This window comes from Calidris pugnax, unplaced genomic scaffold, assembly GCF_001431845.1.
Source record: "Calidris pugnax isolate Ruff unplaced genomic scaffold, ASM143184v1 scaffold86, whole genome shotgun sequence".
NCBI lineage: Eukaryota > Metazoa > Chordata > Aves > Charadriiformes > Scolopacidae > Calidris > Calidris pugnax.
In genome coordinates this window covers 408804-426360 of record NW_015090843.1, presented here as the reverse complement: position 1 = coordinate 426360, position 17557 = coordinate 408804, and the positions used below count along the sequence as shown (strand labels likewise).

Sequence of the window (17557 nt, the reverse complement as noted above, 5' to 3'; positions counted from 1 at the left end):
TTTCAAGAGTGTATGCTTTAATATAAATTAATATAATTTGTGTTACGTGAGTTGCTTTCAGAAGGAAATGGGAAGAACATTCAGGTTGAGGTTTTTCACCAGTGGGTTTATTAACATTTTAAAGTCTGAATACTCACTGTGGTTTTTTTCTAATCTCCATGCCATCTCATTTGAACTGGGTGCAGTCAATAAGTGTTCTGAGAGTAAGGAGATGTTTCTCTTCATCTTCCAGCGCCGTCATTCATCAAGCAGTTTTCAAGAATGTATGCTTTAATATAAATTAATATAATCTGTGTTACATGAGTTGCTGTCAGAAGGAAAGGGGAAGAACATTCAGGTTGAGGTTTTTCACCAGTGGGTTTATTAACATTTTAAAGTGTGAATACTTAGTGTGGTTTTTTCCTAATCTTTATGTTAACTGATTGCATCTGCTTCTAGACAACTGCTTTCTGATGCTATCTCATTTGAACTGAGTGCAGTCAATAAGTGTCTGAGGATAAGGAGATGTTTCTCTTCATCTTCCAGCGCCGTCAGCTGCCCGTACTCAGAGATGAACCTGAACAAGGAGAGCCTCTTGCCCGACCGGCTGAGCGGGGAGATGCCCGTGGCCAGCCCCATCCCCAGGAGCAGAAAAGTGGAACCAAGTGAAAGACCCACCTCTCCTGTAATCAAGTAATTGCAATTGAAGCGACGTCCCTGACTAACGGCAGAACTTTGTTTCAGTGTTAATTTGTAGCTGTGTGATGGCTGAGTGGTTTCAGAAGGACTTGCCTGTTAATCTGCATTTTCATTTACAGGGAAGAAATGGTTTCATCAGTGCTTATCGAAAAGGTCAGCGAGCTGTCAAAGACTGATACTGATTTTACTACGTCTGATTTAACAGGAGTTTGGTTTCATCTTCAGTGTAACTGTCTAGACTACTAATGGTGGTTAATTGGAATTTAAAATGGATTGTTTGCCAGTTGGTTTCACTTAAAATTATTTGTGTTTCTTCTGTTTGCTGGGGTGGCCCCAATAGATCTCAGGAAGAAATTTTTTACTATGAGGGTGGTGAGAGCCTGGCCCAGGTTGCCCAGAGAAGCTGTGGCTGCCCCATCCCTGGAGGGGTTCAAGGCCAGGCTGGATGGGGCTTGGAGCAACCTGGTCTGGTGGGAGGTGTCCCTGCCCAGGGCAGGGGGTTGGAACTGGATGATCTTCAAGGTCCCTTCCAACCCAAACCATTCTATGATTCTATGATTCTATGATTCTGTTGAGGTGGCTGTAGATTAATGTTGGTCTTTCAAGAATAGCCACTATAAATTCTGTTTTTATCATGGGGGTGGGGAATGGAATGACTGGGAGTGAGTTTTGCAAGAGTGACTGAAGTCTTCAGCTGAAACTTCTAGCAGGAGCAGTGGGAAAAAACAAAGGAATGTGATACCAAGATGATGATTTTATATCAGAAATTGTGGACACCGACTCCTGTGCTTATTTTGGGCTGTGGGGATATGTAGAGAATTTAAGAAGGAAAGCCGACTCCTGTGCTTATTTTGGGCTGTGGGGATACATAGAGAATTTAAGAAGGAAAGGAAAAGAAGAAAGGCTTTCCATTCTTTTCAAGGGCTACAGTGATGTAAATGTGAAAATGTGAATGGTCATAGAGAAGATTTCCAGTTCCCACTGGGGTAATGACCATGTATTTTCAATAGATGGTATTTTAAATGACATTCTTGGGGGCAGTTTCAGCTTCATGCTTCAAAAACCAAAATACTCAGGTGTCAAAGAGCGGGTTAAACAAAGTTTAGGGTTGTAGAAATCTGAAGTGACTTAATTACCCTCTGACAGGTAGCCCGGGTAGTGCCCCAGTGAAGCCAGTGACAGTGTGAGCAGTGTTCTCTGTGGCAGGAGCAGTGTCAAGTGCTACTTCTTTCATTGTCCCAATTAAGACACCACATAAAGTTTTGAATGGGTCGTGACTCCACAGCAGTGTATGAAGAGAGGGAAGGGACAGGAGGAAAATGATACTTCACACTTCTCTCCTCTTACACATATTTCATAGAATCATAGAATGGTTTGGGTTGGAAGGGACCTTAAAGATCATCCAGTTCCAACCCCCTGCCCTGGGCAGGGACACCTCCCACCAGCCCAGGTTGCTCCAAGCCCCATCCAGCCTGGCCTTGAACCCCTCCAGGGATGGGGCAGCCACAGCTTCTCTGGGCAACCTGGGCCAGGCTCTCACCACCCTCACACCAAACAAGTTCTTCCAGAGATCTCATCTAAATCTCCCCCCTTTCAGTTTAAAACCGTTACCCCTCGGTTTATCACTCCCCACTTTCAGTTTAAAACCATTACCCTTCGGTTTATCACTCCCCTCCCTGATCAAGAGTCCCTCCCCATCTCTCCTGTAGCCCCCTTTTTTGAAGTGGATAGCTTATTATCAAAAATAACATTAGGCCAGTTTAATTCCTGTTGAATTGCCAAAAATTGATTTCATGAGGAGGAGAGTTCTGAAAGTCCCAGGTATGCAATTTTGTTGGTGGCAAGTAAGAAACTTCTATTTCTTAAAACAAACAAAATTCTTGTGTTTCTTCAATTGCCCTGATGACTCTTTACCCACAGACAAAATAAGTTGAACAACTCAGGTGCTCCCGATTTTAAACGTTTTGTTAATTTGTTTTTAACAGCGACAGAAACTGCCCCAGCCCTGGTCATGGAGGTATGAAATCCTCAGCTCACAATCGATCATCTGGGAAAACTGTACCAGAAACAACGAAGGAGGAAGATGAGGAAAGTAAATCTCCTTGCAAGAACCCCCTCTTATGTGACGTGAAAGAAAAGAAGGGGCCTGGGTAACTATCGGTTCCTTTCAAAGTGTGAGTTGTTCAGAGATGGGCAGTTTAAAATGCAGATTACCAGGCAATGCAGCGCAGTGATTTGTCTACAAAACTCTTGGAAGCAGTGGGGGAAGACATGGAAGTTCTTCAGCTGTCCTTATGTTTAGAAATAAGGGAGGAAGGGAGTGTCACAATAGATTTAAGAAATAAGGAATGCATTTCAGAGAGGAGAGGAAAAATTCTAAAAGACAGAGAAATTATTGGAGGTTGGGATGCTTCTTCCCTGCCTCTGTGTACAAATATCTTACTGTATATTTAGAAATATTTTAGGCCTTCATAAAGATAATAATTGATAACGTGTGCTGTCTGTTCACCGTATTGAGTCATTTTGATGCAGGGAATAACAGCCTCGTGCCAACTTTGAACTCCCCAGAGGCTTTGCAGTTTGTATTTGAGCTGTTTGAATACACTGATGACCATCTGCATTTTATCATCCGGGTTTCCACATTCTTTATGTATCGAGCATAGTCAGGGAGGGAGGACGTTTCGTTGAATAAACTTCCTTTGAAAAAGGCATGGAAAATAGTGTTCACAACATTAGGTACATACGAACTGCTAGAGTTATAAAATATTGAGCATCTGGTTACTGCAATACCCAGTGGAGCTTTTTAGATGTATATTCAAAGTACACATGCATAATTGAAGACATAGATGTGTATACTTGTGTGCTCTTCAGCTGCTGAGCTCATAGTGTGGATTTAATTATGTTTGACTTCAGTACAGTTCTCTAGACCTTCATATTCCAGGTAATCTTTTCTTTCATAGAAGTCCTTAATTGAGGAACCAACCACATCTGAAGCCAAACATGAGATTAATTTTGTTGTGTTAAATCTAAGTGGTACTCACCTAATTTCCAGTTCCATTTACTCTTTTTTTGTTTTCTTTTTTTATTTTAATTTTTTTAATTTTATAACTAGCAAGAGGTATTGGTGCATACAAACAGGTCTACTAGAAAAATTTGGTTTGCAAAAATATGTGTGTAAAAAATGCACTCTGTCCCTCTGGAATGTTCCTGAGGTGAAAATTCAGGATAAAACTGATATGCCTACAGCATATTAAAGTGTAATTTTGAAAATATCTTTATACTATCTTCAGAGTAACAAAAGAATTTCACTATAATAGGAATTCCATTCTGGTAATATTTACAATTAAGGAAGGTGAACAGTCACGCTTGGGAATGAAATGGTACTGCCTCTTAAAAGAAAATTCAATTTATCTTCCAGCCTCTATCCCCAAACCTTCAGTTCCTGATACTAACTTGTATTTAACTAGTGAGATACAATTTCTGGCTGTATGTTGCTATGGAAATTGTCCTGAAGAAAACAGGAAGATACATATTTCCTCAGAGGTTTTGGTGATCTTCCTTATGCTGAATTACAGTAATCATTGACTTTGGCTTTGGAATTAATTGCACTACTTTGTCCCAGCTTTAGAAATTTTCCGTGTTCGTGGAGGTTAAGAAATGAATTTTTAAGTATGTAAATGCAGGTGATATTTCTGAGGATGGCACAGCTTCTTATACCATTATTATTTGTGCCTTCCCATACTAAAAAGGCTGGATTTTCTGATTTTCTTCTATCCATTTTGCACCATTAATAGTGTGTTAAATATATTTCTGTTGATATTGAACTTGCAGCTCCTAGCTGATTTATTCCCAAACGCTTACGTGTTTCTAATAGTTTTAAGTAGTATTAAATATATAAATTGTATTTAATAGTAGAAATGTAAACAGTTGAATTGATCAGGTCTGTTACTCTATGGATTTGTGTTTTGAGGTTAACTAATCTTGATGTCTAATGAGGTGGTAGCTCTTGTTTGGCTTTTTATCTGCATTTGGGACATGTAAAGGGGTTCCTGTTGGCTGCTTCTCTGGTAGATAGTAAAGCATGTTCATCTAGTTGGCTTTTTCGTAGTCTTGACTTCAAGATCATTCTGCCTGGTGCCTAATTGTAGAAATTTGTAGAAAATATTAGTTATCTACTTAGTATCTCTGAGAGCTCTGCATCTGTGAGGGTTTAGTAAGAATTGGCCAAAGTGTTCTCAATTTCTTTAAAGCAGAAAGAAATAAATATACACACAATGTCAGCAAGTTCATTTGTGTATTTTCCAGTTTCAGTTACGAAGTCAAGTGTGTTGATCTGATTTACATGATCTTAGTTTAGACTTCTCTTGGGCCTTCATTGCAGAATTCATGTCTGTAGTCATGCCATCTGTGTAAGTCAGAAATTACATCCTCTCCTTTTTTTTTTTTTATAATTTTATGATGATACAACATCATTTGTGTGGGAATCCTGGTGTGTTAATAGCATTGTTAGCAAGAGTTGTCATCATGCTTAGTGATTTTTATAAGTTATTAATAAAAATGAACATCTTCTTTTCCTCAGTGGAGTGCTACAGACAAAGGACTCCATAAAGATCAAAGAGTGTGAAGAAGAGGAGACAGAAAGTAAGCTGCTCATTTCAAATGAAATTAAAGGTAAATTGGCAGTACTTCATTTGTTTTGTACAAAAACATGCAGAACTAAAGGAGCGTGATATTCCTTGAAATTCTTCACGAAACTGCATTGAGACATATTTTCCACATTCACTATTGGTGTCCAAAAACTTCTTGACAGCAACACTTTCAACACTGTGTTTCTTTCTCCTGTAATCATCAAAGGCTTTGCCAAGGACTTTGTCACAGTTGTAAAGATGAGTGCAAAATGAAAACTGGTAGGAAAAGTTCTGTTTCAAGAATATTTTTCCACAGACTTTTAAAAATAGGTAATTAAACCAGTCTGAGTTGTAAAGGTATAATGTTTGCTTATTGTTTTTAAAGTGTATTGAAAGAAAGTTAAAGCATTTACACGTTACAGGCAGAATGCAAATTTAAGGTGACTTATTCAACCCAAGCTCAGTCTGTTGTGGAGTGTGATGCTTCCCAGCAGCCCATCTGCAGAATGGGCCCTGCCTTTTCCATGAGTGTTACAGAGGGATGGCTAAAATTCCCACTTCACTGCAAAACTGGAGACAGTCCAGCAGAAGGCCACCAAGAGGATTAGGTGATTGAAGGACTTGACATATGAAAAAAAGTTGAAGAAAACCAGAGATTTTTGGTCATTTGAAGTATTTTGTTTCAGCAGAATGGAAACATACGGTTTTGATGTTGATTTTGCTTTATATAACAAAATTTGAAATCAAATAGATAGGAGCATTTTAAATTGCCTGCATCCTTTATTTTTTATTCTAAGAAAACTGGCCTGATTTTGTGAAGTGTTTTGAGTTTGGCAGAACTATTTGGATAAAGTTTCACAAACAATCTCTGCTTACAGGATACGTTTGTGTAGAATTGTGCATAATCGGATTTATAAAGCTATAACACTTTATGTTATTGTTTAACAAATTTACCCTTTTAATCTTCTTTTTATACACATCATCTTGTGCATTTACTGCTTAAATGTGCCATAATATTTAATCTTTAGGATGCAAATGGATCAGTGAGTTCTTGCTATCGTGGTCACGGAAAGCTCAAGCTTAAATAATTGCAGTTGTGTTGACTTTTGTGAACTGTGACTGCTGGTACCTGTGCTTATTGCCCTATTTTTTCTGCATGTCACTTCAATTATTATTCTTCAACCTACTTTTGCTGTACTTTCTCGACCAGTTCTCTACTGTCCATCTTACCTGTAAGGCAGAGAAAACACCAACTGAGAAGCAGAGGCGTTTTTTGCCGGCATCCTCAAAGGCATTAGGCACTGCATTCCTTTCTGGGGCAGTAATGTGAATAGATGGAGTACAAAGTTTGGCTTTATGTCACCTTAGTCAACTTATTTCCTGCTGGAATTGTTAGGATTTGACACACCTGTAAACTGTTGCAAATGGAGATACATGGGATAGATGGGTCACCTTGGCCATCGTTGCTGCTACTCGCTGTGCATGTACCCGTGTGCTCTTATATCTATATACATTTCCACACGTGCAAAAATGGAGTGCAGTTTTTGCTTGGAATTTTCTGCACACGGTATTGTCATGTGCTGTTTCTTTTACAGTATCAGTGTATTACATGCTCTGTGAATGGAAAACACAAAAAGCTAAAAACTTGTCTTTTCAACTCTTAAGAAAGACAAAATCAGGGGATAAGGATGGGGAAGGGATTACAAGGAACAAAAAGAGATACATTATTTAGTAAAATAGGCTTTACATTGCTTGTTGCCTTAAAAGGCTCCTTCCTTTCTCACTGAGATTTTTAGTAGTAGTAGAAGCTCTAAGGAGCATTTGAAGAACAACAGTGAAGTGTAAACAGGCATGTAGGGAACTCACTTCCAAGAGTAAGAGTATGATGGTAGGAAAAAAATTAAGGGCTGAAAATTTAATCATTGGGCTGACAATAAATGGCTTAAGAGGAAACTTCTGGATAATTACAAGCTGCCCAGAGAGGTGGTGGAGTCTCCTTCTCTGGAGACATTCAAACCCCACCTGGACACGTTCCTGTGCAACCTGCTCTGGGTGGACCCACTTTGGCGGGGGGGTTGGACTGGATGATCTCCAGAGGTCCCTTCCAACCCCATATGATTCTATGATAATGGACTTTGATATAAAATGAGGATAAGTCTTGAAAGTAACAAAAATGTAAGCTGGAGGAGCAGAAAAATACAAGCAAGTGTAATCACATCCTATATTGGCCACATTATGTATTCTAGACCGTCCCACTGTGCTGGCAAAATATCTATAATAGGAATTTGTGCCCTAGTTATTGGGCACAAACGTATGAAAACTAGAACAGTAAGGGCAGGAAGAACTGTGAATAATAGCAACTTCCCAAAAATGGAAATAGAGTGGAGCTATAATAGAAGTGAGCGTTCCAAACAAAAATAGCGCAAGGATTTGGGATTGCATGAAGCCATGTTAGTAAGGAATTTGAAGCATAGGTTCTTTGTTGGCTGTTCCATTCAGAAATGAATTCCAGAAGTTTTTTCTACAGTTTTACTGAGCAACTGGGAAGGATTCAGGGCTGAGTTCACAGCAGGCGTGTTGCTGTTGCATTTGCGATGGATCTAAATGAACGTAGATGTCTTACGCGGTTTGACATCATTGGCGGCCATCCTCTTCACTCCTTCCTCCCACACACATCTGCAACTGCTGCTGCTCTGCAGACAGCAGCCACCACAGCAGCACGGGGCTGATGGCCCCCTCCCCATCCCTACGTCACCTTCAAGGCCGGTGGGATGGCAGCTCATCCCTTCCATTACGGATAAACGCGATAAAAAGGGAAACGACCTTGTAAAAAAAGACCCCACAGCGGCACGGAGGAGTTAAATGTTATTTTTCCAAATAAAACATTGAGTTAAAGTGGGAAGAGGGAATTTGCAGACGCTTGTGGGTTTTCCTCAGAAGAACTGAAAAACATTTTGTCATGGATGAGGCATAAATGTTGTGTGGGCTGGAGCTGTACGGCTGATTCACGTGGAATTTTGTAGCAGCGCAGTTCTGCTTGTCGGGGAGTTACAACAGCTCAGCCCTGGAATTAAGTTAGTTCTTGTACCACTCGACGACTATTAAATGTGGGTGTGATTTATTGTATCAAAATATTTAAAATTATTTGCCCTGTAGTGTGGTGTGCCAGCAGTTACGTTGGCAGAGAATTGTGTTGTGTCGGAAGAGACTTTTTCCATGTAAGAGTCGTTACATTTATATAGAGCCAGTATAATCACAGAGGTAGTGGTGGAAAAACAGTCATGGTGGTCACAGAATCACAGAATCTTCTGGGTTGGAGGGGACCTCTAAGATCATCTTGTCCAACCGTCAACCTAACTGACAAAAATAGACACCCACACAACAAACAAGAAGCATCGCCATCACTAAACCAGACCTCCCAGCACTACATCAACCTCTCTTTTGAACACCTCCAGGGATGGTGCCTCAACCACCTCCCTGGGCAGCCCATTCCAATGGCTGATGACCCTTTCAGTGAAAAAATTTTTCCTAATATCCAGCCTGAACCTCCCCTGGGGCAACTTGAGGCCATTTCCTCTCGTCCTGTCGCCTGTGACTTGGGAGAAGAGACCGACCCCCATCTCTCTACACCCTCCTTTCAGGGAGTTGGAGAGAGCAATAAGGTCTCCCCTCAGCCTCCTCTTTTCCAGGCTGAATAACCCCAGCTCCCTCAGCCTCTCCTCTTAAGACTTGTGCTCCAGACCCCTCACCCCTCACCTCTGGTTCTGTAAAGGCAAAACTGTACAGCTCATAAGGAGACCCGTATATATCAATAGAAATGAGTGTGCTTTCACTGTGACTGATCTCATCACTGATTTAATGCTTGTTTGTTGCTTCCTGTTGTTGAAGACGTTGAAGAACCCAACACACAGAGGCTTCTTTCTCAACCAGTTCTTGTGTCTTCCAAGCTGCAAATCCCTGGCCTGCCCTTGCGCTGGGAACAGCAGAGCAAGCTCCTTCCAAGCGTAGCCGGGATCCCAGCCAGTAAAGTTTCCAAGTGGAGCACGGATGAGGTAGGTCTCCCCTGTATCTTCTGTCTCACCACCAGCTCCCTTGAAGGTTTGGTTGATTCAGAGCTTTAAATTAAGCCCATAAATGAACAATAACGCAGAGGATTAGAGTCAGCCTGACCTAATGTTACAGTCCCCAAAACCCCTGTTCAGCTGCCATCCAGCCCTAGAAGCAATAAGTATTGATTCATACCTGTATAGATAGAGATAAATATATATGTCTGCATATATATTCATTGGGCTTAAAAAAGGAAAGAAAAATGCTAAATGTATGTGGCAGATTGAATGCTTGAGGTCTGCGCTAGTAACATTTAGTACCCACACAAACATTTTGGAAGAATGATTTAGGGGTCAGCATGGACCAAGGAGCTATTCCTGGTGCATGGTTTGGAGGTGGCACCCTGGTCTTGGGGGTTAGAACATAGTGCAGAGAGGAACGGGGTGCACATGGCCAGGCCATGACACCTGATTTCAAGGTTAGAGCCCCATCACTGTTCAAGTATGTAACAACACATGAACAGACAGGGTCTAGTCCCTGCTTTACTTTCAGAAGTACCTATAATTAAGGCAGTTTTCTGCAGCTGGGACACTCAGGTCTCCTCTAATCAGAGAAAAAGACAAGCATGAACTTTGAAAAAGTTTTGAAAAAGATTTGGTAATCTCTGTGTAAAGAATAAAGAAGAGGAAGGCACCGTTTTGGTTCCTGAGAAATGATTCACCAAGAGAAGGTTCATGGTTCTGGGTTCCGCGTGGATACAATAACCTGAGAATAACCTATTATTTTGAGGGAGTAGCCATATCCCACTCTTAGATGTCCTGTGGACAGGAGTGGCATGTGATCTTTCAGTTTGCAGATTTTGTGAATCCTGTCCTTAAACACACAGCTGCGTGATCCCACCCACTTAGAGAAGGTGAAATACCTAATATGAGGCTGGAAAAGCAATAGCTAAAAAACTTCAGTCATTGTCAGCCTTTAAGACTTCTTTGAGAAAACAGTAGTCTTACTAAATCTTTTGTTTTACACTTTGGTGACAGGTCTCTGAATTTATACGGAGTTTACCAGGATGCGAAGAACATGGCAAGGTGTTTAAAGATGAGGTGGGTGAATTTTATTTCAAAAAGACACGGAGTATGGAAGTTGGTGAAGAGATTAATTTTATTAAAAATACATACGAAGTAGTAGGATGGAGTATATTTTTGAATTCAGACACAAATGTATGGGAGATTAGGTTGGTTTGCAGGTCATGGAGTGGGAGGGAAGTAAAGAAGATAAAACTAGCAAGTGTCAGCCTGGTCTCTCGAGCTTCTCTAGCTTTGTTACTGCAACTGAAATTGCTTAGAACCTAAAATAGAAGAGGAGGAACTTCATGATTTACTACTGCTCCCTCTTAATATGCTTTGAGGAAATTTGTAAGTATGTTCTTTTAGTTCTGCAGGGTGTTAATAAGTAAAATAAAGCAGAGCAGTGGTTCAAGGTAACCACCTGGTAAAACTTTTTGCATCTTGTCTGATTGCACTTAGTCCTTGATGCCCTTCCTCCCCATACAGCCAGTTCAGGAAAGTGATTTGAGGGAGTGGGAAGTGAGAAGATCTGAAGGCATCTGATGAGGTTCCAAGGAGCGTATACTCACTTTGTGACCATGTCAGGCCTGCATTTCTGCTGTCTGAAAAGATTGTTGTGCCAAGAGTCAATGGGTCAGTGGTCGTGATCTCTCCCTGCCGAAATTACCTTTTACCTACTTCTCCTCTAATCTTGGCAGTTCCAGGTGGTTTTCTTGGTTTGCTGACCAGGCTGACAGTTCATCACCCTCTTGATAGAAATATCCTGCTTATTAATGCAGCTACTTTGTCTAGTAGTTGCTTAATTCAATCTTAGGTAAATCATGTCTAGTTACTATTTCTCTATAATTAATGAAATATTGTTGGGGCTGTATAGATGACGTTTAGCAGCAGTGGCAGGTTCCTCAGTTCCAGGTGGTTTTCTTGGTTTGCTGACCAGGCTGACAGTTCATCACCCTCTTGATAGAAATATCCTGCTTATTAATGCAGCTACTTTGTCTAGTAGTTGCTTAATTCAATCTTAGGTAAATCATGTCTAGTTACTATTTCTCTATAATTAATGAAATATTGTTGGGGCTGTATAGATGACGTTTAGCAGCAGTGGCAGGTTCCTCTGGTTGCTTCGATTACATGTTACATTTCATTTTTCAAGTTAATACCAATTTTACTACAACAGAATGAGTAGAAAGTGCTTGTGGTGGCTGCGTGATGCTGTTCTCACCACACTGTTCCTCGACGTACAGTGCTGGGATGTACCTTGCAGGCTTCCTCTGCAGCCTCTCTGATTCAGAAAGCTTGTCTTCTAGTCCTACAGAAACTTAATTACACTGTTTTTATCTCAAATTAGTGTCTTTAAGCCTAAGCAGCGCTCTTGATTTAAAGTCCTACAGAAACTTAATTACACTGTTTTTTATCTCAAATTAGTATCTTTAAGCCTAAGCAGTGCTCTTGATTTAGCAGCAGTTGGCTTTTAGGCTTAGTTATCCTGCATATGTTACACTGAAAACTTAATAGTGACCTGAAGTTGCTTAGTTATCCTGCATATGTTACACTGAAAAATTAATAGATAAGTGACCAGAAGTTTACCCAAGAAGTGTTGGCCCTGTTGAAACCCTTGGAATCAAGAACCTTGTGGCTCTTCATGCTTGGATTTAGCGCTTCTGCTGGTGGGAGAATATCCACTCGTGACGTTTATTAAAATAGCAACACTGCAAAGCTGGCAGGAAAAATACTCAGTGTTTTGAAAAGTTGTGCTTGTGTCAAAGAGGCAGTTTTGTGGAGCCCGGCCCCTGTTTACATCTGGGACCAAATGAGTTTTAATTTGCTGTTTAATGAACAGAAAGGGGTGGTCTGAAGGGGGTTCCAGTTCTGTAGTTGGGAGTGAAATCCAGAAGCTTTCTTACGGAGGCTTGTATAAAAAGAGTAGCTAAGATGTTAAAAAGCATTCATGTGCTGCAGTACAGTTAAATCCTACTTAATTTACCCATTTTACTTTTCAGTAGCTTTTACTTGATACTGCTGGTATGGAAATAAGAACTGGTTACCTAAAAATTAGCCAGAGGGTTGCTTTCAAGCAGAAAGAAGATCATCAGGCCGTTCTTTTGGAGTAGCTGATCTGCCTGAAAGGGTGAAATCAAAGCTGTCCTGAAAGCGTTTGGAAGTGTTTGTGTTCAGCCATTCCTTTACATGCTCTGAAATTGCTGGGAATTATCTTTTCATGTTTTCAGAAACATCTATCCTGGAAACATCGATACTGCTGCACTGTCAGACCTATTAATAGCTCTGTGTGGTTTTGTGGTTTTTTTTTTTTTTCTTTTCCAGCAAATTGACGGAGAAGCATTTCTACTAATGACCCAATCAGACATAGTCAAAATAATGAGCATTAAACTGGGACCAGCCCTAAAAATCTTTAATTCCATTCTGATGTTCAAAGCGGCAGAGAAAAACTCGCACAATGAACTCTGAAGAGAATGGAAAACGCGTAGGAGCCGCGGCTTTCTCCACGGGAGCTCATCTTTTATTCAAAGCACAAGGACTTGCTAGAACTGTGGAGTAAGGACTCTCAGAAAGGAAGAAACCAGTTGAGCACTGGTGGACTAATTCTGTTCCAGTAGAGCCAGTACACACCGGGAAGTGTTGGAGCTTTTGGGAAGGTACTGTGGAACAAACGAGTCAGCTAGTCTTAATTACCAAACTAATGGCCCTCATCCTCCCTGGATGGTCGTTAGGATCTCTGACTTTCTCTGGGCATCAAGAAAACCTTCATTCATTATTTATGCTGTATTATAGAAGGGAATGTTAATATTTTCTAAGAATTCTTGAATCCTACTTCATGTACCCATTTTACTTTTCAGGAGCTTTGACTTCATACTATCCAAATAAAAAAGCAATTAGCCGAAAATTAGGCTACAGGTAGCCAGAGGAGACTGTTACGGCTAATTCCTATTTGTGCCATAGTTTAAAAATGAAACACTTAATGTTACATATGTGACACTTTATGCTATAGCATATAACTTTACAGATTATAAAGCTGTCTGTTTGCTTGTAAGAAAACAAAACAAACCTTGTTGGGGTTGAAAATTATAATGCTTTTTTGATAACTGAATGTTTTTACTTTTGCACGGTTACAAAAACGTTCTGTGAGTTTTTCCACCAGCATCTTTAATGTATTTTACCAAAAGACCAGTATAGAGAAGGCTGCAACTGAAAAATAAAAAGTTTGACTTCATAGAAGACTTTTTGTTTATGCTGCACAATAGAGTCCCAGCCTTTGACGTGGGAGTCTGCTACCTTCCTTCTGCACACGAAGGATAACACGTGTATTTTGAGGTAAGGATATTAGCAAAAAAAAAAAGGAAGTATATTCATCCATGTCTGCACATTCCAGTCTCCAGTAGAGTAACCACAGGTGTGGAGAAAAAGTGTGCTAAAGCTGGGACTGCTGCTCTGGCTTCTTATTCCACCTAGGTTTGTTTTCCCCATGGTGGGAGAACTATTTCACCCACCACTTCCAGTTGGAAAGTGTGATTTATAAATGAATAAGGCATAGGGGGGAAGACAGCACAGAGGAAAAGGATACCTAAGGTCATTAGCAGGCTGGAGATGCCACCAGCAGGTACTTGGGTGAGGCAGCCTTCTCCCTTGGAGGATTTTTCTAACCATTTGTCAGGGAAAGTCGTTGCACTTGGTAGATATACGGAAGGTGTAAACCAGATGCACTTTAAATGGGAGGAAGCCTGGCTGCCTGTGTGCTGGGGACTGGTGGAGAACGTTGCTTTTTGCAAGAAGAGAGGGAAGAGTTGGCTGGAGGTTCTTGGCAGCCCTTCTTTTCTTCTCAGCGCCGTGGTGGGCAGTTGAGAGCTGAGAACAAACAGAGCATTCCCGTTGCACAGAGCTGGGGGAATTTTTACATCTTCCCATGTAAAAATTCTGGGTTGTTCCGTGGCTGGAGCTCCTTCAGGTTTGAAGTGCTCTCCGTGTCCCATCCCGTAGGTGACTGCAGTGACACGAGGTGAAACAGGGTCGGTGTGAAGTTAAGTTGCATTTGAGCTGTTAATTTCCTTCCATAGCATTGCGTAAATGATATTTTTTACATTTTTGTTCGATATTTGTACATTCAAATTGCACTCTTCTTGTACTACGATACAAATAAAACCTGAGCTGGAGCCGTCTGTTCCCTTTGTGTGTGCCCAGGATTCTGGGATCAACCCGGCTGTTCCTGGGGGTGGTGTGGGGTAATTCCTCACCAGAGCTCCCTGTGGCTGTGAGTTTAAAACAGCAACTTGGCTTCTGCCACCTGCCCTCTCCCTAAACACTTACTTCTAAGCCTGTCACAATCAAAATCCCGTTTTTTGCCAGGTTTTGTCACTGGCAGCAGCTGAAGTTGCCCAGGCAGGTCAGTAAAATGCCATATTCTTCTGTTTCCTTTCCTTCTGTCCTTCCATGTAGTTTGATTTTCCCTCTATCTCTCTGATGTGCCAGGTTTGTAGCCTACACTGGGAACCCGTGAAGAGATCTGCTGCTCGGCAGAGATGCCGTGAGGATGTGAGCAGCTCCCTGAATTTTTATCCACCTATTTACAAAGTGCTGTGTGATTTAAGAAAAAGGGCTTAAATTAGTACCGTTTGCAAGATGTAGAATTAATCTCACTTAAATGATACAGAGCTTTTTATTTGTACAGCTCCCTCAACAGCAAGGACATGCATAATCCTTACTTTTGTATCCCATGGGAGGAGGTCCCAGAGGTGTAGCCACCTCTGCTACAAAAACTACACCCAGGAAATTAACTCAAACTGAGAACGCTCAGGGGACGCACTGAATCTTTAAAATCTTTGAAGTTGGTATCGTTTTGTATCTTGTGCTGGAGGTAGCCCAGTAAAGGTTGTCCCCTGATTGCTGTGGGAGCCACATGAAACACCCCAAGGCTCTAGGGAGAGAGTCTGGCCATTAAATGCAGCGATTTCCCCTTGTGCTGCAGGATCTCCCCCTTAAATCTCTGCCTTGGAGTCACCCCTGCCCAGCCAGGTCTCAGCAAAGCCTCTGTGGTCTTCAAAGCTGTGTGTTTTGAGTGTTGGAAGAACAGTGGTGACCACAAATGCTGCTTGGCTTCTGCCACCTGCCCTCTCCCTAAACACTTACTTCTGAGGCTGCCACAATCAAAATCCCTTTTTTGCTGGATTTTGTCACTGGCAGCAGCTGAAGTTGCCCGTGCAGGTCAGTAAAATGCCACATGCAGGTCAGTAAAATGCCATATTCTTCTGTTTCCTTTCCTTCTGTCCTTCCATGTAGTTTGATTTTCCCTCTATCTCTCTGATGTGCCAGGTTTGTAGCCTACACTGGGAACCCGTGAAGAGATCTGCTGCTCGGCAGAGATGCCGTGAGGATGTGAGCAGCTCCCTGAATTTTTATCCACCTATTTACAAAGTGCTGTGTGATTTAAGAAAAAGGGCTTAAATTAGTACCGTTTGCAAGATGTAGAATTAATCTCACTTAAATGATACAGAGCTTTTTATTTGTACAGCTCCCTCAACAGCAAGGACATGCATAATCCTTACTTTTGTATCCCATGGGAGGAGGTCCCAGAGGTGTAGCCACCTCTGCTACAAAAACTACACCCAGGAAATTAACTCAAACTGAGAACGCTCAGGGGACGCACTGAATCTTTAAAATCTTTGAAGTTGGTATCGTTTTGTATCTTGTGCTGGAGGTAGCCCAGTAAAGGTTGTCCCCTGATTGCTGTGGGAGCCACATGAAACACCCCAAGGCTCTAGGGAGAGAGTCTGGCCATTAAATGCAGCGATTTCCCCTTGTGCTGCAGGATCTCCCTTCTGGGATCAACCCGGCTGTTCCTGGGGGTGGTGTGGGGTAATTCCTCACCAGAGCTCCCTGTGGCTGTGAGTTTAAAACAGCAACTTGGCTTCTGCCACCTGCCCTCTCCCTAAACACTTACTTCTAAGCCTGTCACAATCAAAATCCCGTTTTTTGCCAGGTTTTGTCACTGGCAGCAGCTGAAGTTGCCCAGGCAGGTCAGTAAAATGCCATATTCTTCTGTTTCCTTTCCTTCTGTCCTTCCATGTAGTTTGATTTTCCCTCTATCTCTCTGATGTGCCAGGTTTGTAGCCTACACTGGGAACCCGTGAAGAGATCTGCTGCTCGGCAGAGATGCCGTGAGGATGTGAGCAGCTCCCTGAATTTTTATCCACCTATTTACAAAGTGCTGTGTGATTTAAGAAAAAGGGCTTAAATTAGTACCGTTTGCAAGATGTAGAATTAATCTCACTTAAATGATACAGAGCTTTTTATTTGTACAGCTCCCTCAACAGCAAGGACATGCATAATCCTTACTTTTGTATCCCAGGGGAGGAGGTCCCAGAGGTGTAGCCACCTCTGCTACAAAAACTACACCCAGGAAATTAACTCAGAAACTGAGAACGCTCAGGGGTCAGTGCTGGAGGTAGCCCAGTAAAGGTTGTCCCCTGATTGCTGTGGGAGCCACATGAAACACCCCAAGGCTCTAGGGAGAGAGTCTGGCCATTAAATGCAGCGATTTCCCCTTGTGCTGCAGGATCTCCCCCTTAAATCTCTGCCTTGGAGTCACCCCTGCCCAGCCAGGTCTCAGCAAAGCCTCTGTGGTCTTATTCCTCACCAGAGCTCCCTGTGGCTGTGAGTTTAAAACAGCAACTTGGCTTCTGCCACCTGCCCTCTCCCTAAACACTTACTTCTAAGCCTGTCACAATCAAAATCCCGTTTTTTGCCAGGTTTTGTCACTGGCAGCAGCTGAAGTTGCCCAGGCAGGTCAGTAAAATGCCATATTCTTCTGTTTCCTTTCCTTCTGTCCTTCCATGTAGTTTGATTTTCCCTCTATCTCTCTGATGTGCCAGGTTTGTAGCCTACACTGGGAACCCGTGAAGAGATCTGCTGCTCGGCAGAGATGCCGTGAGGATGTGAGCAGCTCCCTGAATTTTTATCCACCTATTTACAAAGTGCTGTGTGATTTAAGAAAAAGGGCTTAAATTAGTACCGTTTGCAAGATGTAGAATTAATCTCACTTAAATGATACAGAGCTTTTTATTTGTACAGCTCCCTCAACAGCAAGGACATGCATAATCCTTACTTTTGTATCCCAGGGGAGGAGGTCCCAGA

The 17557-nt window shown here is 41.8% G+C and overlaps 1 protein-coding gene across 4 annotated transcripts in view; it reads left to right on the top strand.

Annotated features, from left to right (window-relative positions):
- L3MBTL3 (l(3)mbt-like 3 (Drosophila)) overlaps positions 1-14580 on the top strand; it is a 109254-nt gene extending 94674 nt beyond the window's left edge. For all 4 annotated transcript variants that reach the window (XM_014942634.1, XM_014942635.1, XM_014942632.1 and 1 more), the window contains exons 17-22: positions 526-672; positions 2664-2828; positions 5258-5349; positions 9195-9358; positions 10391-10453; positions 12737-14580. In XM_014942634.1, the coding sequence (XP_014798120.1) occupies positions 526-672; positions 2664-2828; positions 5258-5349; positions 9195-9358; positions 10391-10453; positions 12737-12880 (775 nt within the window). In that variant the 3' untranslated portion in view covers positions 12881-14580. The remainder of the gene's footprint in view (positions 1-525; positions 673-2663; positions 2829-5257; positions 5350-9194; positions 9359-10390; positions 10454-12736) is intronic.
- Positions 14581-17557: the final 2977 nt, after the last annotated feature.